The 24,965-nt window shown below is 38.4% G+C and overlaps 1 protein-coding gene and 1 pseudogene across 1 annotated transcript; both read right to left on the reverse strand.

Moving 5' to 3' along the window:
• LOC131795916 (roundabout homolog 1-like) overlaps nucleotides 1–24,965 on the reverse strand; it is a 120,756-nt pseudogene that overhangs the window by 17,428 nt on the left and 78,363 nt on the right.
• On the reverse strand, nucleotides 140–24,965 carry LOC131780497 (tetratricopeptide repeat protein 28-like). The gene is made up of 35 exons (XM_066161226.1): nucleotides 24,956–24,965; nucleotides 24,508–24,576; nucleotides 23,900–23,965; nucleotides 23,741–23,806; nucleotides 23,384–23,449; nucleotides 23,189–23,233; nucleotides 22,973–23,047; nucleotides 22,036–22,101; nucleotides 20,619–20,684; nucleotides 20,075–20,143; nucleotides 19,841–19,906; nucleotides 19,640–19,690; nucleotides 19,235–19,300; nucleotides 19,032–19,091; nucleotides 17,454–17,519; nucleotides 16,927–16,995; nucleotides 16,298–16,363; nucleotides 16,097–16,147; nucleotides 15,694–15,759; nucleotides 15,218–15,277; nucleotides 14,051–14,116; nucleotides 13,694–13,759; nucleotides 13,492–13,542; nucleotides 13,272–13,334; nucleotides 12,924–12,983; nucleotides 12,246–12,311; nucleotides 11,586–11,639; nucleotides 10,136–10,297; nucleotides 9,572–9,649; nucleotides 9,318–9,385; nucleotides 7,057–7,149; nucleotides 5,296–5,808; nucleotides 2,960–4,335; nucleotides 923–2,368; nucleotides 140–617 (listed from the first exon to the last, which is right to left on the reverse strand). Exons 1-35 carry the CDS (start codon nucleotides 24,963–24,965, stop codon nucleotides 557–559), a joined length of 5,442 nt encoding a protein of 1,813 aa, XP_066017323.1. The 3' UTR covers nucleotides 140–556.

Below are 24,965 nucleotides of genomic sequence, written 5' to 3' on the forward strand. Positions count from 1 at the left end.
GTACATTTCTTCCAAGCTGGCAAAGGCTTCAAGATTAAAAAATTAAGTTATCAATCCAGTGAGTCAAAATGTATCAAATGCATGTCCAAATGCATGTAAACAAAGCAATCATATGTACAACGTACAACAAGTTACAACAAGTTAAAAATTCAAAGGTAAGATATGCCAAACACCAAAGGTTAAACTTGGTCTTAGGTGATGCTTGGAGCCATGAAATTGAAATACACAACTCACATGGCCATAAAGTTTCGTATTTAACTTATGATTTAGAAAACATCGCTGTATAATCCTTACGAAGACCATGTGAGATTAATTAAAAGGTTTTCTCGGCATAACTTGTCTTAAACATGGCCGCAACACCACTTAATCTCCGCAAAAAATCTCCTTTTAAAACTAAATCATTTGACTTGGCAGTTTATTATTAAATGATATGGTAACAAATCGCTTATTTGATTATAGCCTCAATGCGGGTTATTTAATGATTCAACCAGTTCAATTCAACGCCGCGTAACATTAAATTTGTCACCCCGCATGCCTCTGTTGGTTTTGATTGTCATTAGTCAGTACCAAACGCCTGGGGTCTCCTCTCGTCTTCAAACAAATCCATCAGTGATGACCTACAAGAAAAGTATAAGAGCCGCAAAATTGAACATTTTTCTTGAATTCCTCGAAAAATAAATTTAAGTGCCATGCTTTATTACAAAAGAAAAACTGCGAGTCTTGGCATTAACAACAGGCAGTGCAATAAGTCAACGAGAAACGTATTTTTTCTGTTTTGTGTTATCCTTATGCACCCTCTACCTCGGCTGCAGGAACGCAATGAAGATAAAAGACATGAAATTGAGTTTGACCTCAAGGAACAAAAAGGTGGTAATTAACATCTCACTTTTCGTTGATTGAGCAAAATTAAAAGCATACTTACGATGGATACCTTTTAATTTCCGTTAATTCCAGTTTCAGGTCGTCCCCAATGAGTACAAATGGCGCCCAGTAATACCCTTTGCTGAACGTTTCAGACTCTCTCATGCACTTCATGGCTTGATTGACAGCTTCACTAGTACCCTTGCCTTCTTCCAGCGCTCCGTAGAAATGTTTCATGAACTCCTGAGTACCATCGTCATCAATGGCCCACAGGGATACCAGAACCGATCGAGCACCGGCACCTAAGAACGCTCGCGCAATGCCAACCACACCTTCGGCCATAACCTCACCGCAAGCGCTGTGACAGCAACTTAGCACAACCAGTTTCGCTCGCAGCCCGGCTCGTAACACGTCTCTCATTGTCAGTAGATAGTCTTCCTCTTCAGCTTGACAGGTTGTCCTACTTGTGTTTGGTGCCAAGAGAATCTCTCCTGTTTCTTTTTTACCATGCGCTGCAATGTGAACCAACGCAACTGAGGAAATTCGTCTAAATACCTCTTCCTTTGTCGCCTCCCCTCCAACGAGAGGAGCAATACCGAGGATTCCTCCAATCATCTTCACCTCTTTCCTTGCACCCGGCAGCTGATTCAACAAATCACCCTGATAAAGGACTTGCTTGTAACATGGATCACCCACGAGCAGTGCACCGGTTTTATTGTGCAATTCTGTCGGACAGTCTGAGATTGATTTTAAAATGGTTAGGGATGGAATTACTCGAATCCTGAAAGATTCGCACAGATACCTTGAATTCGAATCCACCAATGCTGCATAGGGCACCAAGCAAAGTGGACCTTCAGGAACAAATACAAGCTCATCTCCATCAATCAGATCTGCGATAGGAGCAACTATGATATCATAAAGCTTCCGCAGGGCATTTGTCGTCGCGTTTCGCGGAGAACCATCGCTCGTTCCTTTTTCATCTCGGCCCACTTGAGTTGAACTTTTTTCCCATTCAACAGCAGCCCTTCCACTAACTTGCAAGGAAGCAGCCTTATTCAAAGAGGTAATGTAAACTTCTAATTCACGTTGGTAAAGAAAGTTGTTCACATGCTTTATTCTCGATTGAACGACTCCCCCGTTCCGAATAGTCCACAAAGCAATGTAAGGTCCAGTAATTGCTAGGAAAACTACATCTGATGAAACGTTTCTTAATGAAAGACAATCAGAGCATTTCCTAGAGTTCGACCACGTGAGGGTTTGTCGAAAGCTATACTTTAAATCCACGATATCTCTTAGAGCTTGTGCACGTCCCTCCTCGGCAGCGAGAAGAGCTTTAACGTGTTCACCCTTGAGTAAAAGTACGCGCCAAACACCATTGTATGCTGTTTTGTGAACATTTCGATACGAAATCTTCCAGTTATGGTGGAACAGAAAACTAGCCCGAACGTTATTGAAAATCTCTCTACTAGAAATATAATAGTCGAGGGCGGTTTGGAGACATTCATGCCTTTCAAAATATTTAGCAAGACTACAAAGAGCCTGGGCAATCCCATCCTTGTCTCCCATTTCTTTAACAATTTCTAGACGACGTCTATGGTACTCGATGGCTGTTTTGAACTGTCCTAGACCATCATAAGCATTGCCAAGGTTGCCATAACTCCTTCCTTCTCCAGCCTTGTCTCCCACTTCTTTGGCAATTTCAAGATGTTGTTTATGGTAGTCGATGGCTGTTTTGAACTGTCCTAGACAATGATAAGCACTGCCAAGGTTGCCATAACTCGTTCCTTCTCCAGCCTTGTCTCCCACTTCTTTGGCAATTTCTAGATCTTGTTTATGGTAGTCGATGGCTGTTTTGAACTGTCCTAATCTACCATAAGCACTGCCAAGGTTGCCATAACTCTTTCCTTCTCCAGCCTTGTCTCCCACTTCTTTGGCAATTTCTAGATGTTGTTTATGGTAGTCGATGGCTGTTTTGAACTGTCCTAAACTACCATAAGCACTGCCAAGGTTGCCATAACTCTTTCCTTCTCCAGCCTTGTCTCCCACTTCTTTGGCAATTTCTAGATGTTGTTTATGGTAGTCGATGGCTGTTTTGAACTGTCCTAAACTACCATAAGCACTGCCAAGGTTGCCATAACTCGTTCCTTCTCCAGCCTTGTCTCCCACTTCTTTGGCAATTTCTAGATCTTGTTTATGGTAGTCGATGGCTGTTTTGAACTGTCCTAAACTACCATAATCACTGCCAAGGTTGCCATAACTCGTTCCTTCTCCAGCCTTGTCTCCCACTTCTTTGGCAATTTCTAGATGTTGTTTATGGTAGGCGATGGCTGTTTTGAACTGTCCTAAACTACCATAAGCACTGCCAAGGTTGCCATAACTCGTTCCTTCTCCAGTCTTGTCTCCCACTTCTTTGGCAATTTCTAGATGTTGTTTATGGTAGTCGATGGCTGTTTTGAACTGTCCTAAACTACCATAATCACTGCCAAGGTTGCCATAACTCGTTCCTTCTCCAGCCTTGTCTCCCACTTCTTTGGCAATTTCTAGATGTTGTTTATGGTAGTCGATGGCTGTTTTGAACTGTCCTAAACTACCATAATCACTGCCAAGGTTGCCATAACTCGTTCCTTCTCCAGCCTTGTCTCCCACTTCTTTGGCAATTTCTAGATGTTGTTTATGGTAGTCGATGGCTGTTTTGAACTGTCCTAATCTACCATAAGCATTGCCAAGGTTGCCATAACTCCTTCCTTCTCCAGTCTTGTCTCCCACTTCTTTGGCAATTTCTAGAAGACGTTTATGGTAGTCGATGGCTGTTTTGAACTGTCCTAGACAATGATAAGCACTGCCAAGGTTGCCATAACTCGTTCCTTCTCCAGCCTTGTCTCCCACTTCTTTGGCAATTTCTAGATGTTGTTTATGGTAGTCGATGGCTGTTTTGAACTGTCCTAAACTACCATAAGCCTTGCCAAGGTTGCCATAACTCGTTCCTTCTCCAGTCTTGTCTCCCACTTCTTTGGCAATTTCTAGATGTTGTTTATGGTAGTCGATGGCTGTTTTGAACTGTCCTAATCTACCATAAGCATTGCCAAGGTTGCCATAACTCGTTCCTTCTCCAGTCTTGTCTCCCACTTCTTTGGCAATTTCTAGAAGACGTTTATGGTAGTCGATGGCTGTTTTGAACTGTCCTAGACAATGATAAGCACTGCCAAGGTTGCCATAACTCGTTCCTTCTCCAGCCTTGTCTCCCACTTCTTTGGCAATTTCTAGATGTTGTTTATGGTAGTCGATGGCTGTTTTGAACTGTCCTAGACAATGATAAGCACTGCCAAGGTTGCCATAACTCGTTCCTTCTCCAGCCTTGTCTCCTACTTCTTTCGCAATTTCTAGATGTTGTTTATGGTAGTCGAGGGCTGTTTTGAACTGTCCTAAACTACCATAAGCACTGCCAAGGTTGCCATAACTCGTTCCTTCTCCAGCCTTGTCTCCCACTTCCTTGGCAATTTCTAGAAGACGTTTATGGTAGTCGATGGCTGTTTTGAACTGTCCTAGACAATGATAAGCACTGCCAAGGTTGCCATAACTCGTTCCTTCTCCAGCCTTGTCTCCCACTTCTTTGGCAATTTCTAGATCTTGTTTATGGTAGTCGATGGCTGTTTTGAACTGTCCTAGACAATGATAAGCACTGCCAAGGTTGCCATAACTCGTTCCTTCTCCAGCCTTGTCTCCTACTTCTTTCGCAATTTCTAGATGTTGTTTATAGTAGTCGATGGCTGTTTTGAACTGTCCTAGACAATGATAAGCACTGCCAAGGTTGCCATAACTCGTTCCTTCTCCAGCCTTGTCTCCCACTTCTTTGGCAATTTCTAGATCTTGTTTATGGTAGTGGATGGCTGTTTTGAACTGTCCTAGACAATGATAAGCACTGCCAAGGTTGCCATAACTCGTTCCTTCTCCAGCCTTGTCTCCTACTTCTTTCGCAATTTCTAGATGTTGTTTATAGTAGTCGATGGCTGTTTTGAACTGTCCTAGACCATGATAATCACTGCCAAGGTTGCCATAACTCGTTCCTTCTCCAGCCTTGTCTCCCACTTCTTTGGCAATTTCTAGATGTTGTTTATGGTAGTCGATGGCTGTTTTGAACTGTCCTAAACTACCATAAGCACTGCCAAGGTTGCCATAACTCGTTCCTTCTCCAGCCTTGTCTCCCACTTCTTTGGCAATTTCTAGATGTTGTTTATGGTAGTCGATGGCTGTTTTGAACTGTCCTAGACAATGATAAGCACTGCCAAGGTTGCCATAACTCGTTCCTTCTCCAGCCTTGTCTCCCACTTCTTTGGCAATTTCTAGATGTTGTTTATGGTAGTCGATGGCTGTTTTGAACTGTCCTAAACTACCATAATCACTGCCAAGGTTGCCATAACTCGTTCCTTCTCCAGCCTTGTCTCCCACTTCTTTGGCAATTTCTAGATGTTGTTTATGGTAGGCGATGGCTGTTGTGAACTGTCCTAATCTACCATAAGCACTGCCAAGGTTGCCATAACTCCTTCCTTCTCCAGTCTTGTCTCCCACTTCTTTGGCAATTTCTAGATGTTGTTTATGGTAGTCGATGGCTGTTTTGAACTGTCCTAGACAATGATAAGCACTGCCAAGGTTGCCATAACTCGTTCCTTCTCCAGCCTTGTCTCCCACTTCTTTGGCAATTTCTAGATGTTGTTTATGGTAGTCGATGGCTGTTTTGAACTGTCCTAGACAATGATAAGCACTGCCAAGGTTGCCATAACTCGTTCCTTCTCCAGCCTTGTCTCCCACTTCCTTGGCAATTTCTAGAAGACGTTTATGGTAGTCGATGGCTGTTTTGAACTGTCCTAGACCAAGATAAGCATTGCCAAGGTTGCCATAACTCCTATCTTCTCCAGTCTTGTCTCCCAGATCTTTGGCAATTTCTACTTCCTGGTTTGATGTAATAAAATAAGTTTTTTGTTCATCGTGGTGTAAGATAAAAGATGAAATTAATTCCTTTGTTTCACGATAGTGTCACTTTGGATGTTGATCGGGACGATTCCACTGCAATGCTGCTAGTCTTCATTGCTCTGACGCTCTGAACGTATGCCTTTTAACTCTGTACGGTGGCCAACTTACTCCTTAAGCCATTTGTAGCACGTTAGTCGGCTGCTATTGGTGCATTTCGATCCTCATTAGTATTCCGGTTGTTAGATGGTGTTCCCTCATAGGTCCTCTTTGATCGGCTATTGTGTTGTTTGATCGTGAGTATCCAAGCTTCGTGAATTTCGATTCCACTATCTCCACTGATGTTGTTGAGATGAAGTCTTATATGGATAGCCTCTTTAACCCTACGTGTGCACCAGGGGGGGATTCACCCACCAACCTCAGTCAGTGAAGCGTGGTATTGTTAATTGTCTATTCGACGATCAGACACCACAACAGCCGATTAATGAGGACCTATGGGGGAACACCATTTAACAAGCGGAATAATAATGAGGATCGAAATGCACCAATAGCAACGAAGCAACGCGCTACAAATTGCGACACGTAAACAAGCGACCTCACTGCCCAATGAAGACTAGCAGTATTGCAGTACAAATGTCGCGATCAAACAAACGAATAAAGTTCATCTCCTTTCCTGGTTTGAGTTTCCCTTATGGTTTGGAAATGTGTCGCTAAGTTTTATTACGCACTTATTTAGACCCTAAGTTTTAGGTTCGAACGAGGTCTTTAAAAAAGGCCAGAGATATGTATTTTCCCTATTAGACCTCTGTAATTGGGCCATGAGAACCACTCGCACAGAATTCCTCTGAATTCCTTCCTGGATGTGGATTTTCAACGAGGTTCTTAAGTTTGTGAAAGTGACTAGACTCCAAAGAAAATACAGAGACAGAGAGCTAGGCTTTTGTTCTAGCCATAAGAATTTTTCGATTTATAATCTTTAGAACGTACGTATATTTTAGAAGACTTCAGGATTTTGCTAACCCCGTTTTGATGATTTTATTTGAGTGAGTACTGGAAAAATATTGGCCCCTGCGGTCGTAACGATTAAGCAATATAATTTCGTGATTTTCGTTACTGGCCCCTCGACCAAGACCTGTGAACTCGAGATGCACGTTTTAACCTCTTTATAGTTTCTGGTTGCCTAATCAGTTCTATTTAAAAAAAAATTCAGGTAATGGTTGTCAGATTTACCTTTACTTGCTGTGGCTTTATCTCGCCGGATGCGATTGTCTCACTACCACACTTGTTTAATAGATGACGCAACCTTTTACTATTATCGTCCATCTTCAATGCGTTAAGTCAAATGACACTGCTGAGAGGAAAGGTGGAATGCTTAGGGAGGGTGTTTCATCCAGTTTTTAGGAGAAAGTCTATTAGACACTGCAAGACTTCTACCTGCAGAGTGCCTTTTCGGCTTTTGAGAACTCGACGAAAGCACCTTTCTTACAGAATTGTCAATCTTGATAACTTTGCTTTGCAGTTCACACAGTAATTCGATTAAGTCGCACACTTGTCAGATTTTTTAATTTTTCAGCCTTTTAACTCTTTACGGTGGCCAATTTACGTTTCCAACTCAGTTGTTAACACTAAATTACCTGCTATACTCTCCCACCGACACAGCACCACAGTTTCTTTGGAAACTTACCCCCTTTTTTCATTTCTAATTGTTCGCCTTGCCTAAAATATCGGTCCCTTACTTGTTACTCCATGCTCTTTTACATTAATTTTAACGAAGTGAAACCGTATCCATTCACTTCAAGAAAAAAAAACAACGTTCGTAAAAGAGCAGCGTTCCAAAGACTACTGAGTACAAAAAATGTAATCTACAAGGTTGAATAATTAAGGATTATGTTATGTTTCAGTGGGACACAAGGAAAAGGGCAATCATGACTGACAAGAAGTTTCAAAGTCTTTTCAATTTAAGAGCAATTAAGGGACCACCAATAACGAGCTCTGAAGGAAATCGAGTGGATTATGGCTTTTATCGTCACACAGACTAAGAAAGACGAAAGACGTAATAGCCAGACAAAAAGGACAATAGCCAGACAAAAAGGAAATAAATGTTGATGAAGGTTGGACCAAGCCGTTTAAGAAAGGAAGGAAAACAGCTGAGGAGGCTTTGGTTTTCGATAACATTCCTGAACAAATCATAAGATATTGCGATAAAACTGTGAAAACGCAAGAATCATGATGACAAGGAGATTAAAAGATCCTAATTACTACAACGACCCAGTGTAACGCGTGTGCACGATCCAAAGGGAACCTTTTGATGTAGATGGGATAAGAGACCAGGAACGACAGAAGATCAAGAACTTAACGAGGTGTATAGCCACGAAGAGGAGATCTACAGTGTCGAAATTGGCAAAAGGAGAAAAAGATTGACTTTAATGGACCAGAGAGAGAGAGATCGAACAAAGCGTTCAAGTCGTGACTCTGCGTAGACACATTTTTCCTTCAAGCTCACTTGGTTTTTCACTGAGTGTGATGACCTTTTGAAACAGTTGGATTTATACATTTCATTTGTAATTGATATCATTATTTATTCAGCAGCATCGTTTTTATCTCAAAATGGGGGAGGATACAGTGACTGGATAGTTAACTTGCTCGCTGTCCCTTTCCGAGACCTGGTGCCGAGTTAAAAGGGCAGATAAGATGATATTGGAAACGCCCCCGAAATAGCTATGTTCTCGAGGAACTAGAAGATTTCAAAACAATGAAAGTAAGCAAGATGCAATTTAATACAACGCATTACAATTACTGGTCACCAGAGGGAGAGGCTTGATTCCGTTAGGAGAGAGAGAGAGGGGGAAGGACAGATAATAATGATAATAATGAGCTCGAAACGCTGACTGCCTCTTCCTCGTGTACATTTGTAAAATACTGGGGAATTTGAAACGTCCGCTCGCAGCCTGTCAATTTGTTTGAATAACAAGTTCGGATCATTAACGTGTGAAAAACTGGACAAACATGAATCTTAGCGAGGCTGCTGATAAGATAGAATTTTCTTTCGCATGTCAGATTCTCAACGACAACAAGCAGTGCCTTTCGTCGCGTTGCCTTTTGGAAAAGACATTAACAGCTGTCAGTGTTTGGCATCATAAATAGCTGCATCGTACGATCATATCCATTCTACAGTAATATATCATCTTGGGAAAGTCTTTTACTATTTGTCGTTAGTTATTTCGGGTTATATCGTTTGCGTTGTTAGCAGGAAATGGTGTAAGAACTGGTTTTAACGGCATTAACATAAATCATACTCATATTTCACCGAGAAAAGTGACTGAAACTGACAGCTAGAGACTACCGAAAATTCAGCTTTTAAATCAAAATTGAAAAATTTGAAAATCATTGGACGTCTTAAATTTGCACTAGATTTTCTTAAGTTAAGCTTAAAGTGGTAATCACTGGAGTTTTTTTACGTCTTAGAAACGAATGTATTTTTCAAAGGATACGGCCAATCCTTTATGACACCAGATCTTTGCTTCATCATACAACTTAAGCTGCACACAAGCTTCAGCTCCTATAAAAAAAAGGATTAGTGATAAATAGCTAAGTGCCTTCTTTGAGAAGCCAAAATATTGGCATTTTCAATTCACAAATGAAGATTTATGGTGCGTGACCGCGTAGATTTGAACCAGAAACATCTACTTCAACGTACGTAGCCAGGGAGCTATCGCCACTGAATGGCGACTAAAATTAAACTCACCTTTCTCCAAGGCTTTGATGAAAGTTGGCTCCAATTGTACAGCAACTGTGGCATCATCTAGGCTGTTTTCAAAGTTTTCTAAAGGAGGGATTTAGAGCTAACCGGTCATTTGCGTTCGATAGAATTGCAAAAAGAGTAACCGACTCCCTTTCAACAGGACTCTTTACAACTAATTCGAGGTTTTCTTTCACCTTGGAAAGACTTGGGCCCCCTCATATAACCTTAGATAACGCGGTTGGGGGAGGAGGGAGGGTTTGGTGAGGAGAATACACATGGGAAGTGCAGGTGATAACGGGATTGGTTTATTTATTTTCCCCTTTTTTACCATTAGGACCTAAAACTTGAACTTGAACGCTCGACGTGAAATTAAAGAGGGTCGTGACTGATATAAAGCTCTTCTCGGGGATTTCGGTTCATTATAGGTCACAAGATTTGGAGTCTTTATCTTAAGTAGCCGTTATAGAGTGATAGATAAACGACCAGAAAAATTAGCATAATTAGCATGACTCTTTGAAGAAGAACTTTTAAGTAAACTATAAATAATTGAACGTTGAAATTCCATACCTAAACGGAAATGAGCTGCTGCCCTGTTATTGTAGAGTCTGGCTGTCAGCCGATTATCTTTGCAGTTTAGTTGAAGTCCTTCAGTGTACAGTTGTAGCGCTCTATGAAAATCTCCTTGTCTGTATTCTTTGTTACCTTGCTGAAAACAATCCCTTGCTCTCACTAAAAATACAGGAAACACCGGAATATTACAATACCCGAACGATTAAAATTAATTGCAGGCGGTTTTTAGGCCACTTGTCAACCAACGTAATGACATTATTGCTTATACAATTCATTCTTAAACCGATATTTTTCTGTCAACCGAAGTGATTTGAGAGAGAGAAAAGAGAGGATTAATAAGTTATTTATCGGCTTGAGGTAGTGACCGACGTCTTTGCTTCAAATACTGCCCAGCTGGCAAAACGAGATATATTTATAAAAAATGGCAAGGAAAGTAGGAATGTACTCGGCGACTCGCGAAAGCGTAACCGTTGCCCGTGGGCAGAGCTAGGAAAATACTGACCGGGTAAAAAACCAATCAGATTGCAAGATTCGTTACCATGCCCTCTTTTGCTATTCTTGCAGATGCTGTTCATAGCGTTCCATCACATGAGTATTTCAAGACGCGTGCGTCACTTTTTCAATAGATCTTTTTTTTTAAGAAAGGCTAGTGCGACTATGTTTTCTCGCGTAGTAGAATGGTGATCAAAGTTACTCTCGGAAAAAGATTCACTTTCCTTTCAACAACTTCGTTCTATCAGACGGGAGATGGACAATTTACACCAAATCAGTTCAAACTCTTGATTCATCTTCAGCAACGTTCCGACAGAGAAATTTCCAACTGAATGTAGAGAATAACCTTGGATTGCTTTGATTTTCCTTTCGCTTAAGGATTGCTCAAAAACTTGCGCCTCTCACGCAGTCAGTCAGATTTCACACTAGAACTAGGTAATGTAGTATTATCAACTGAGTTGATAACGTAAATTGGCCACCATAGAGAGTTCAAAGCTGACTTTTGGAGCGTTAGCCCTTTGTCATTCTCTTTGACGAACTGGGCTAACGCTCGAAACGTCAGCTTTGAAACTTTTTGCGGTAGCAAATTTTACATTATCAACTCAGTTGATAAAACCAAATATTATATTGTTATATTCCCTCACCGACGCAGCACCACAGTTTCTTTAGAAACTTACCCTCCATAAAAAATATAACAAGTTGAATTGCGGCTGGGTCGCTCTTGTTTTCCTGCGCATCAGGTATGCGCAGTTTCCTTGTTTCCACTTAAATTTCTCATCGGCTCCTTGTAGTAATTCCTTTTCGTGACTTGCTGCTTTAGTTTCGCTTTTACGACACTCAATCGTAAAGCGTTCTACTAGCTACGGTTGAATTGTTCCGAGTGTAAGAAGGACAGTAGATGACTACAGATTGTCTTATCTTACGTCTTGTGGAACACGTTAGTCTTCTCACTTACCTACTAAGGGGTCGTCGTCTAGATCCATATCTTTATCATCTGAAGTTTTGTTCTCTGAAATTATAACGAAGATATGTAAGATATCTTTTGCGCGTGTCACAACTGAACCAATTTTCCATTTTAGTGACCCACGATGAAGTGGAATATCTGTTTTGGCATCCCAATGGACAACCGTACCGATTTCTAATCTGTTAGAATCACCCTCTTTGTCATGGAAAAAGGCTTTATGAAATCGAACGCGCGAAGTAATATTTCGACGTTTTGCTTAACTAAAATTTCGTCAATGGTTTTAAAAATGGTAATAAAATTTAAGCCCTTAGTGTGGACGGATTTCTAGCCCTAAGTCGGAAAGTGGAAGATTTTCTGGATTGGTAACAACAGTTTTGAGGCTTTCAAGTGATGAGTGAGGACCGATAAGTTGATCAAGTTTTTGGGCTTTAATTTGGTGCAAGTGTTTAAAAACGCTAAATTTGGTGACGATATTGATTGGAATGAGAGAAAGAAGATGCATAAGGATTAGAGCGAAAACCCTCAGGGTTGGATGAAAAAGTTCTTAGTATGTTTAATGATATAATTTACCCTGTTTGTTGACAAACTCTTCCAATGCAAGATCTTGTGTTATGGCACATACAAAAAAGCTGAGCAACGATCGATTCTCACCTGATGAGTTGTTGAAAGGAAAGTCCTCGTTTCCTTCAGCTGCCTCAACTTGTGTCTCTTTGATAACTAAAATGAAACGGGTGATGATAATAATATATGATAATAATATAATGACTTGTGACCTGTAATTAAGGGGGTAGGTTTCTAAAGGAACTGTACTGCCGCGTCGGTGGGAGAGTATAACAGGGTAATTTCACCGTTTCAAGCATTTCAAAGCCGACGTTTCGAGTGTTAGCCCTTCGTCAGAGTGACCGTGACCTGTCGTGGTTTTTTGTGTTCCACTCACTCTTTTGATTTTTACTCTTCTGTTGGGAAGAATCTGCCTCAAGTAGGTAATCCAGCTCCCGAAAGTCCGTCGTATAACTTAATTCATGCTATGGGTTAAACATCTTGCAAAGTCCCAATCAATATTGTGGTTTTTTAGACGACGATGTTCAGAAATGTGATTGTTGACATCATCATTTCTCACGGCCGATCTTTCAAACTACTCCATGTTCGTTTTGTTAGTATATAAATGTTCTCTTGAGTTTTTACGAGTTTTGCCTTCGTCTCGGTGCCAAAAATCTTAGTTAAGAACGCCTACCAGTCTTGTGCAGAAAAAAAGATCTGTGTAAATTTTATTTAACACGGCTCAGCATCTTCGAGACTTAAATAATTTCAACTAGTTTCCTGACTTACCAACTGAAGAGGCATTGTTGGAATCCAGTGCCTCATAACCAGAGGTAGCCTCAGTGTTGTCTGTTTAAGAAATGACAGGGAAAAAAATTCAGACTTTCAAGTTTTGTCACGTATTTGTGTCTTCTATAATTTCCTCGTATGCTCCATATTTTTATATCGTGATTACGGATAAAAAGCCAGTCCATCATTCGCAGGTACAGTTCTTTCTCTAAACTTGTGATAGTGCGATTGATAACCAAGTTTATTTGGTTTGCTCATCATAGTTTACAAATCTCGGTTCGGGTTGTTGTGTCACTGATCGTTACTATCATAGAAAAAATCTGATAAAGCCTCATTTTTTTCCCTCACCTGGGGAACCGTTGTCAGCAGCAGCCACGTTTTCATCAGCTGCCATGTTGTCCTCTTTTCCAACTGAAATATCAATACATATTAATAATTAAAACACTCACGATCTATGACGACTTCTGTTTTATCAACCTCTAATACATATACATATACCAAGATTCAGATTTCGATTTAATTTCGGACTTACGCTTACATTTATTAGTTTTACATTGATCTCTTGTACCTTTTGGTTTGCTCCCATCGTCATCTGATTCCTTCTTGGATGTAAAATGATCTTGAAATAGCGAAGAACACAAATTTATTTGAACGAAGAACACTTTCAGAGTTCAGTTTGTTCGACGGTGTGTTTGATTTTATCGCGCGTGTTGTATTCAGTGGTTAAAAACTTAGATTACCTCTATCTTTTTTCTGTTTATTTCTCTCACCTGAAGAAAGTTTATCATCCAAATCCAGTTTTTCTTGGATTGCTTTAACTTTATCTTCGGAAGAACCTTAAAAAATAGAAAATAATTAAACACATTAGGTTGTGCTTTGGAAACGGTTTGAAAACAATGAAGGATAATAAATTTTTAGAAAGCAACCACCAAATACGTTTACAAATACAATACATCAAGAAAAATGAATGTAGCCTTTTTCGGCCCAAGGTTTTCCTATTGTTGCTTTTTATTGCTGTTAAGCATTAAAATAGATGCTGTTGACTTTCTATTTAAAGCAACCAAGACGCTCAATAAATCAGCCATTATAACAATAAACGCACACCAAGAGACGGTATAATCCTGTACCTTTTGAACTGCCGATCTCCAAATCCTTTGATATTCCACAGGATAAAACTTGACTTTTCTCCTGGTCTAAAAGTATAAACAACAGATTGCTTAAATGATGATCATCACCGTTATCATTGTTGCTATTCATCAGTTGTGCTATCATTATCATCATTACTATTATCAGAATTGTTATTGAAAATTTTGACAGGATAATAAAAGTCATAGAATAATAAATGTCACAAAAGGAAACCATTTACGGCCAATTGAAATTTTCATGATGGCTTAGTTGACCACTTTCCTGTTAGACTATCGAAATAGATAAGTATCTGTCCATTGAAAGAGAAAAAAATTCTGTTGCGAGTTGTGGTAAAAAGGTCGGCGCTAAACACATTTCACCAGTTTTTTTCTTTTGTTTGCTAATGATTTGTCTACAAAGACCTGGTTTTCTTCTGCTCCTAACTTAACTTGCGCCTCTTCAGTCAAAGCAAACTACAATTAGTTTTATTAGTATTCCAATAACAACATTCAGCACTTTTTTTAAATATTTTTGATCCTCCTGTCTATTTGAGGGTTTTTCAGTATTTCAATTTCAAAGACCAAAATAAATTTAGAAACTAAAACAAGAAAAAAAAATGCGTGAGCAAATATTTTAAATAATAACTGCTATTATGAGTCTGCGAAATCATTCTTCTCTTATGCCGTCAGAAAATCGTTGAAAGTACAGTTCGTGCTCTTATAGTGACACAACACGTGGACTCAACGCTGTGCACGTGGTTCGTCATTCCCTGATTTTCAGTACTTTGGTAGTTGACATCACCATTGATCGTTGCTCTTTAGTCTTAAGTCTGTCATGTTTTAGCGCCTTTTCCTATCTTCTTGTAATTATGATGTTGGGAATCGGCGCACTTGATCTAATAAACTGCACCTTGTCTGTTGTTTGAATCTTCGTTGTCTTTAATGTTCATTAATAAAGGAAGTTCTTTTTGTTTTCGTTTTATAAACCTCGACTTCGTCTCGGTAACGCAATATTCAGAAACTCCTTGGTCAAAATCCAGTCTGCCCAGTCACTCCACATACGTGGTGAAATACGCGCGCAAGTGATTTTCTGACAATAACCTTTGTATATTAAATTCCACTTAACTCAGTCTTTAAAGGACTTTGATTTCTCTGTGCTTCCTAACTTACCTACTAAAGGAGCATCCTTCATATCCACTTTTTTCTCGACAGAAGTAGCTTCACTCTCGTCTGTCAATGAAATTACAACGAAATGGTTTTCACTCTTTTTTGTGTTGTCAAAGAGGCAACTCATAGACTAAACGTGTGATAATGCGATTGATAACTGGTCTGTTAGACTGTCGAGATACCAAGAATTTTCGCTTTGCTCATCATAGTTAACAAAATAATAAAGGGCGTACGTTTCTAGAGAAACTATTGTGATGCATTGGTAGGAGAGTATAACAGGGTCATTAACTGAGTTGATAACGTAAATTAACAACCGTAAAGAGTTTTAAAGCTGACGTTTAGAGCGTTAGCCCTTAGTCAGAGCGAATGGCTCTGATTCACTATCAACTCAGTTAATAGTTGACAAAATTTCAGCACTAGTTGTCTTGTTATTGTTAATTCTAAAAGGAAACCTAAAGATGCTTGTTTCCTTTTCTCACCTGATAAACCGTTATCAGCAAAGTCCAGGCTTCCGATAGCTGCTGTTGAGGAGGCCTGTTGACCAACTAAAATACCAGTACATTTAAATAGTAATAATACTCGTGATTTTTTACAACTTTTGTTTTCTTCATCTCCTAATATATGCAAGGTTTTTCCCCTAGGTGTAAAAATATCTAAGACCCAAATCAGTTTGGAAAGTGAAAAATGTAAAACGGATGGTTATCGTGCCGATCAAGGCTGTAAAATAATTTCTTCTTTAGTTCTACCCTAAATATTGACCCTCAAAAACTGATCAGTCCCTCTTCAATCTTCGAAAGGCTGACTTGATTTGCAACGTGTTTCCCAGTGTTTAATTGACGCTTAAGCTAACACACATTCTACGTTTGCTCTAATCACTTGTACCTGTTGATTTGCCATCGTCGTCATCTGACTCCTTCTTGAATCCAAATTGACCTTGGAATGGTAAAAAAGAATATTTTACTTTGAGCAAAGAGAACTTATAGCCGTAATGATTCAGTTGTTTGTGTTTCAATTATTTTCATAGGTCTTTTTTCACTCACAAACTTGAGAAGTGCAATTAATTTACTGTTTTATCTCTCTCACCTGATAAAAGGTCATCCTCCAAATTCACCTTTTCTTGGTTTGCTGAATCTTTCCCTTCCGAGGTAGCTAAAAATTAGAAAAGAATCAAACATATTGGGTTGTGCTTTGGACTTTTCCATTAAACAATGAAGAATAATACATTTTTAGAAATTAACCTCCCTATTTTGTATAAAACGTTAAATATGATACATCAAGAAAAATACTTGCACCCTTTTCACCCCTGTTTGTCCATGATTGTTGTTTTTATTGCTGCTCAGGCATTAGATCATTGAATAAGATGTGGCTGCCTGTTAATTCATTTCAAGCCAAAATTTAAATAATAATCCAGATTTATGATTACAATATACTTCCATACTATTTACAGTTTTATTCTGTACTTGGGGAACTGCTGATCTCTAAATCTTTTCATTTTTCCAAATGATGAAACTTGAATTTTCCTCAGGTTGAAAATTAAAAAAAAAAGGGAGTTTGAATGATCGTCATCACTGTCTTCACGGTCATCAACATCATCATACTATGGCTACTCTTTACCCTCCTGAGTCATGTAACAATTAAATCGTATGGAGTCCACTAGAGATATTTTCCTGGTATGAATATGTTTCATTTTAACCCAAGTCAGTCCTTCTTACCTGCTACGGACAAAGAAGCATTAAAATCCACTCCGTTATCGCTTGAGGAACCTTCACTTTTGTCTGCCGCTGAAATTTTGACCAAAAGTTGTAACTAATATAAATTGAGTTAAATGCGTTCCTGGTTAAGTTTATTTTAATGTATCTGCAAGGTCTGTTGTCTGTTTAAGTTAAGCTCAGGTTAGTAAAATATAAGTTTACGTTTAGGCGGGGGCACATAGAGGAAGGAGTGTTAATAGTTAAGTTGAGTATAAATTTACGTCTAGCTTGTCACAACACATCAAATAAAAAGATATCTGGCGTATGATCAAGTACCCATATCAGACATGGAACCCATTGAAGTGGTATCCTATGGGCGGGGAAATAACAAACAAGTGAGGAGTGCCGCGAGTATTTAGACCTGATGGACCAGGAAAAATTTCAGAATGATAAGTTAATTAACAACATATTAATAATTTCTGTCCATCATCGGCGCAAACTCTGCACATGTGAACAACTTCTGAAAAGCATTTAACTGTTTTTCTCACCTAATGAACTGTTGTCAGTCAAGTCCTGGTTTCCTTCGGCTGCTTTAACTTGCGCCTCTTTGGTAACTCAAAAAAACAAAGAATATCAATGGTCATAAAAACTGGAATATTTGAAAAGCTTTTCTATTAATTTCCACCATCCTCTGATATTTTTATTGGGGTTTTTCCCTTAGCATCGCAATATGAAAGACTAAAATAACTATAGGAACTGAAAAATATAAATTTCTCTGTTATTGTGTAGCTTACGGCTCTGAAAGAATCTCTTGGTTATATCTGTCTTAATATCAACCCACAGAAAAGTACTCATTCTGTTAGTTTTCAATCTTTAAAACGCTCAATTGTCTTGAAACGTTTCATTTGAAGTAACTAAAACTGTCCTTTTGGTAAAAAGTTTCCTTAAATGAATTTCTACGCCACTTGTCTCTCAACGGCTTCTTAGCCGCGTAAACATTCAAGATCAAGTAACAAGGTGCGAGGAAAACAATGAAATTGTTTAACGTTACAAATACTTGTAAACAATAGAGATTACTTTGAAATTACGGAAACTGTGTCAATCGATTTTATGGTTCTTTAGTGGACGATGTTCAGAAATGTGATTGTTGACATCACCATTTCTCACGGCCGATCTTTTAAACTGCTCCTTGTTACTTCTGTTCGTAATTAAATGTTCTCTTGAGTTTTTATGGGTTTTGCCCTCGTCTCGGTGCCGAAAATCTTGGATAAGAACGCCTGCCAGTCTTTTGCAGAAAAAAGATCTGCGCATATTCTACTCAAAACGGTGCAGCCTCTTTTAGACTCGGTAGCCCTAATTTTGTCTGTTAAAGAAATGACAGGGAAAAAATTCACACTTTTGAGTTTTGTCACGTATTTGTGTCTTCTATAATTTCCTCGTATGCTCCATATTTTTATATCGTGATAGATAAAAAGCCAGTCCATCATTCGCAGGTACAATTCTTGCTCTAAACTTGTGATAGTGCGACTGATAGCTGGGCGATTGATAACCAAGATTATTTGGTTTGCTCATCATAGTTTACAAATCTCGGTTCTAGATGTTGTATCATATCGTTACAATCATAACGGTGTGCACGTGCTTCTCTTATGCCGTCAGAAAATCACTGCAAGTACAGTTCGTGCTCTTATAGTGAAACAACGCGTGGACTCTTAGTCAAAGCTGTGCACGTGGTTCGCCATTCGCTGATTTTCATTAGTTTGATAGTTGACATCACCATTGATCGTTGCTCTTTCGTCTTAAGTAATTTTATTCGCGCCCTTTCCTATCTCCCTGTCTCTGAAGTTGGGAATCAGTTCATCTAATTAACTGCACCTTGTCTGTTGTTTGAGTCTTCCTTATCTTTAATGTTAATTAGTAACAGAAGTTCCTTTTGTCATCGTTTCATAAACCTCGACTTCGTAACGCAATATTAAAAAACTTCTTAGTCAAAATCCAGTCCGCTCAGTCACACCACATACTTGGTGAAATACACGTTCATGTGATTTTCAGAAAGTAATCTATGTATATTAAATTCCACCTAACTCAGTCTTTTAAGGACTTTCATTTCTCTGTGCTTTTTAACTTACCTACTAAAGGAGCATCCTTCATATCCACTTTTTTCTCAACAGAAGTAGCTTCACTCTTGTCTGTCAATGAAATTACAACGAAATGGTTTTCACTCTTTTTTCTGTCATCACCCAGTTGATAGTCGAAAAAATTTCAGTACTAGTTGTCTTGTTATTATTAACTCTAAAAGGAAATCTAAATATGCTTGTTTCTTTTTTCTCACCTGATAAACTGTTATCAGCAAAGTCCAGGCTTCCAACAGCTGCTGTTGAGGAGGCCTGTTGACCAACTAAATACCAATACATGTAAATAGTAGTAATACTCGTGATTTTTCACAACTTTTGTTTTCTTCATCTCCTAATAAATGCAAGGTTTTTCCCCCAGATGTAAAAATATCTATGATGGAAATCGGTTTGGAAAGTGAAAAATGTAAAACGCATGGTTATCGTGCCGATTTAAGCTGTAAATAATTTCTTCTTTATTTCTATCCTAAATATTAACCACCCAAAAAAGGCATCAGTCCCTCCTCAATCTTCAAACAGCCCTCTTGATTTGCAACGTGTTTCTCGGTGTTTAATTGACGCTTAACTTTTAACACGCACTCTGTGTTTGCTGTAATCACTTGTACCTGTTGATTTGCCATCATCGTCGTCTGACTCCTTCTTGAATCCAGATAGACCTTGGAATGGTAAAAAAGAATATTTTACTTTGAGGAAGGACAATTTTTAGCCGTAATGATTCAGTTGTTTGTGTTTAACTTACTTTCATATGTCTTTTTTCACTCACAAACTTGAAAAGTGCAATTCATTTACTGTTTTATCTCTCTCACCTGATAAAAGCTCATCCTCCAAATTCACCTTTTCTTGGTTTGCTGAATCTTTCCCTTCCGAAGTATCTAAAAATTAGGAAAGAATCAAACATATTGGGCTGTGCTCTGGACTTTTCCATTAAACAACGAAGAATAATACATTTATAGGGAGTAACAATGAATTATATAGAGTCGATTAGAGATATTTTCCTCCTTTGAATGTGTTTGATTTCAAATCAAGTCAGTCCTACTTACCTGCTATGGACAAAGAAGCATTAAAATCCACTCCGTTATCACCTGAGGTAGCTTCGCTTTTGTCTGCCTCTGAAATTATAACCAAAAGTTGTATCTCATCTGAGTTGAGTTAAATGCGTTTTGGTACAGTTTAGTTTAGTGCATCTGAAAGGTCTGTTGTCTATTTAAGTTTAGCTCAGGTTAGCTAAGTATAAGTTTTCGTTTAGGCGGGGGCACATAGAGGAAGGAGTGTTCATAGTTTAGTTGAGTATAAATCTACGTCTAGTTTGTCACCAAAAAGATATCTGGCCTATGATCAAGTACACATATCAGACATTGAACTTGTCACACCTATTCAAATGGTATCTTATGGGCGGGGAAATAACAACGACAAACAGGCGAGGAGTGCCGCGAGTATTTAGACCTACTGGACCAGGAAAAACTTTACAATGATAAGTTGAATAACAACATATTGAATAATTTCTGTCCATCATCAGGGTAAGCTCTATTCTGTTATTATTGCACAAGTCAACAATTTCTGAAAAGCATTTAACTGTTTTCTCACCAAATGAACTGTTGTCAGGCAAGTCCTGGTTTCCTTCGGCTGCTTCAACTTGCGCCTCTTTGGTGACTCAAAAAAACAAAGGATATCATTGATCATAAAAACTGGAATATTTGAAAAGCTTTATATTGATTTCCATCATCCTCTGATATTTTAATTGGGGTTTTTCCCTTAATATCGCAATATGAAAGACTAAAATAACTTCAGAAACTGAAAAATATAAATTTTTTCCGTTATTGTTTAGCTTGCGACTGTGAAACAATCTCTTGGTTTTTTCTGTCTTAATATTAACCCACAGAAAATTATTCAGTCAGTTTCAATCTTTAAACGCTTAATTGCCTTGAAATGTTTCATTTGAAGTAACTACAATTGTCCTTTTGGTAAAAAGTTTTCTGGAGTGAATTTCCACCTCACTTGTCTCTCAACAGCTTCTTGGCCGCGTAAACATTTAAGATCAAGTAACAAGGTGCGAGGAAAACAATGAAATTGTTTAACATTACAAGTACTTGTAAACAATCATAGATTGGTTTGAAGTTACGGAAACTGTGCAGACCAATGCCACAATTAAAATATGATTATTTTGCTCAGTTTTAAACAAAAACGATTCCAGGGTTTTTTTGGATAATTTTCCTACAGATGTAAGCTTTCAAATTGTCTGAGTGTTACACTTATTACTTATACCTATTAATTTGTTATCATTGCCATCTGATTCCTTCTTTAATGCAATTTGGCCCCGAATTATGAAAGAAAAAACATTTCCCTTTGAACTAAGAACACTTTTAGTTAATGATCCATTGCTTGTTTATTTCAATGTTTATTTCATGACGTTTGTTGTACTCAATGCTCACTGACTTAATTTATTGCCATCTACTTGGTGAAAACATTATTTGATGAAAAAAACTTAAAGCTGCGGACTGACCCTCTGGGGAAGTTCAGTTGGACTTTCTAATCTGATTAGACATCTCTAATTTGTTAGCATGTCTTTGTCATGGAAAACGGCTTTATGAAATTGAACGCGCGAAGGAATTTTTCGAAGTGCTGCTTGCCTAAAAATTTTTCGGTGGTTTTAAAAATGGAAACAGAAATTAAGCCCTTACCGAGCACAGATTTCTAGCTCTGAATTAGATAGTGGAAGATTTTCTGGAATGGTGACGACAGTTTTGAGGCTTTCAGGTAATGAGTGAGGACCGGTAAGTTGGTCAAATGCAAATGGTTAAAAACACTGACTTTTGGTGACGATATTGCTTGGAATGAGAGAAAGAGGATGTATAAAAAATTAGAGTGAAAACCTTAGGGTTGGATTAAGAAGATCTTAGTATGTTTAATGATATAATTTGCTCCGTGTGTTGACAAACTCTTCCATTGCGAGTTCTTGTGTTATAGCACATACAAAAAAGCTGATCAACAATCAATTTTTTACCTGATGAGTTGTTGAAAGGAAAGTCCTCGTTTTCTTCAGCTGCCTCAGCTTGTGTCTCTATGATAACTAAAATGAAACGGGTGATGATGATAATCAGTTGTGACCTGTAATTAATGGGGTAAGTTTCTAAAGGAACTGTGGTGCTACGTCGGTGGAAGAGTATAACAGGGTAATTTTGTATCATCAGCTGAGTTGATAACGTAAATTGACCACTGTTTCAAGAGTCAAAGCTGACGTTTCGAGAGTTAGCCGTTCGTCAGAGCAACCGTGACCTGTCATAGTTTTTTTGTGTTCCCCTCTTGCTCTTGATTTTTACTCTTCTGTTAGGAAGAATCAGCCTCAAGTAGGTAATCCAGCTTCCGAAAGAGTCTTGGAGAGTCCCAGGCAATATTGTGGTTCGTTAGTGGCCGATGTTCAGAAATGTGATTGTTGACATCACCACTTCTTACTGCCGATCTTTAAAACTGCCCCTTGATAGTTTTGTTCGTAAATAAATGTTCTCTTGAGTTTTTATGCATTTCGCCTCTGTTTTGGTGCCGAAAATCTTGGTTAAGAACGCCTGCCAGTCTTTTGCAGAAAAAAAAGATCGGCGCATATTTTACTTAGAACGGTTCAGCATCTTTTAGACTCAGTAGCCTTAATTTTGCATGTTAAAGAAATGGCAAGGGAAAAACTTCACACTTTTGAATTTTGTCACGTATTGTGTCTTCTATAATTTCCTCGTCTGCCCTTTTTTTTATCGTGATAGATGAAAAGTCATTCCACCACTGACAGGTACAATTCTTGCTCCAATCTTGTGACAGTGGAATTGATAAATGGGCTGTTAGACTGTCTAAATACCAATATATCTCGGTTTGCTCACCATCGTTTGCAAATCTCGGTTCGAGATGTAGTATCATATCGTTATATTCATATAAAAAATATGATAAGACCTCACTTTTTTCCTCACTTGGGGAACCGTTGTCAGCAGCAGCCAGGTTTTCATCAGCTTCCATGTTGTCCTCTTTTCCAACTGAAATACCAATACACATTAATAGTTAAAACACTTACTATCTATGATGATCTCTGATGATAACCAAGATTTATATTTCGATTTGTATTCAGACTTAAATTCAGGCATATATTCATTCAGTGCTATATTGATCTCTTGTACCTTTTGGTTTGCTTTCATCACCATCCGATTTCTTCTTGGATGTAACTTGAAATAGCAACGAACACAAATTTGCATGAGCAAAGAACGGTTTCAGGGTTCAGTTTGTTCGACGGTGTGTTTGATTTTATCGCGCGTGGTGTACTCAGTGGTTACAAACTTAAATTACCCATCTCTTTTCTGTTTTATTTCTCTCACCTGAAGAGAGTTTATCATCCAAAGCCAGATTTTCTTGGATTGCTTTAACTTTATCCTCTGACGTACCTAAAAAAATAGAAAATAGTTAAACATATTGGGTTGAGCTTTGGAAACTGTTTGAAAACAATGAAGGATCATAATTTTCTAGAGAGCAACTAACAGACACGTTTACAAATACAATACATCAAGAACAGTGAATGTAGTCTTTTTGGCCCAAGGTTTTCCTGTTGTTGCTTTTTATTGCTGTTAAGCATTAAAATAGATGCTACTGTTTATTGATTGAAGCAACCAACGCTAACTCAGTAAATCAGCCATTATAACCATAAATGCACACCAAGAGATGGTATAATCCTTTACCTGTTGAACTCTCGATCTCTAAATCCTTTGATTTTCCAGAGAAAAGGACTTGACTTTTCTCCTGGTCTAAGAGTATAATAAACAGATTGTTTAAATGCTCATCATCACAATTATCGCTGTTGCTATTCATCAGTTAACTTACTGTTTTATCTCTCTCACCTGATGAAAGCTCATCCTCTAAATTCACCTTTTCTTGGTTTGCTGAATCTTTCCCTTCCGAAGTATCTAAAAATTAGGAAAGAATCAAACATATTGGGTTGTGCTTTGGAATTTTCCTTTAAACAATGAAGAATAATACATTTGTAGAAATTAACCTCCTTTGTATAGAACGTCAAATACGATCACCCCTGTTTGTTTGTGATGGTTACTTTTTATTGCTGATGAGTTCTCAAGCATTAGATCACTGAATTAGATGTGGCTGCCTATTAATTCATTTCAAACCAAAATTTAATTAATAAACCAGATTTATGATCACAATATACTTCCATACTATGTACAGTTTTGTACATGCGGAACTGCCGATCTAAAATTTCCCCAAGTCGAAAATTCCAAAAAAAAAAAGGGTTTGAATGATCGTCATCACTATCTTCACGGTCATCAACATCATCATATTATGGCTACTATTTATGTTTTCATTATCTTAGATTTTGTTTACTTTTCCCAGGTAGGACCACGTAGGTCATGTAACAATTAACTGTATGGAGTCTATTAGAGATTTTCTCCTATGATGAATATGTTTGATCTTAACCCAAGTCAGTCCTACTTGCCTGCTACGGACAACGAAGCTTTAAAACCCACTCCGTTATCACTTGAGGTAGCTTCACTTTTGGTTGCCCCTGAAATTATGACCAAAAGTTGTATCTCATCTAAAGCGTTCTTGGTTAAGCTTAGTTCAGTGCACCTAAAAGGTCGGTTGTCTATCTAAGTTTAGCTCAGTTTAGTTAAGTATAAGTTTTCGTTTAGGCGGGGGCAGATAAAGGAAGGAGTGTTAATAGTTTAGTTGAGTAAAATTTACGTCCATCCAATGAAATGATATCTGGCCTATGATCAAGTACACATATAAGACATTGAACTTGTCACACTTATTCAAATGATATCTTATGGGCGGGGAAATAACAACGACAACCAAGTGAGGAGTGCCGCGAGTATTTAGACCTAATGGACCAGGGAAAATTTTAGAAGGATAAGTTAATTAACAACATATTTAATAATTACTGTCTATCAT

This window comes from Pocillopora verrucosa, chromosome 14, assembly GCF_036669915.1.
Source record: "Pocillopora verrucosa isolate sample1 chromosome 14, ASM3666991v2, whole genome shotgun sequence".
NCBI classification, from domain to species: Eukaryota; Metazoa; Cnidaria; class Anthozoa; order Scleractinia; family Pocilloporidae; genus Pocillopora; species Pocillopora verrucosa.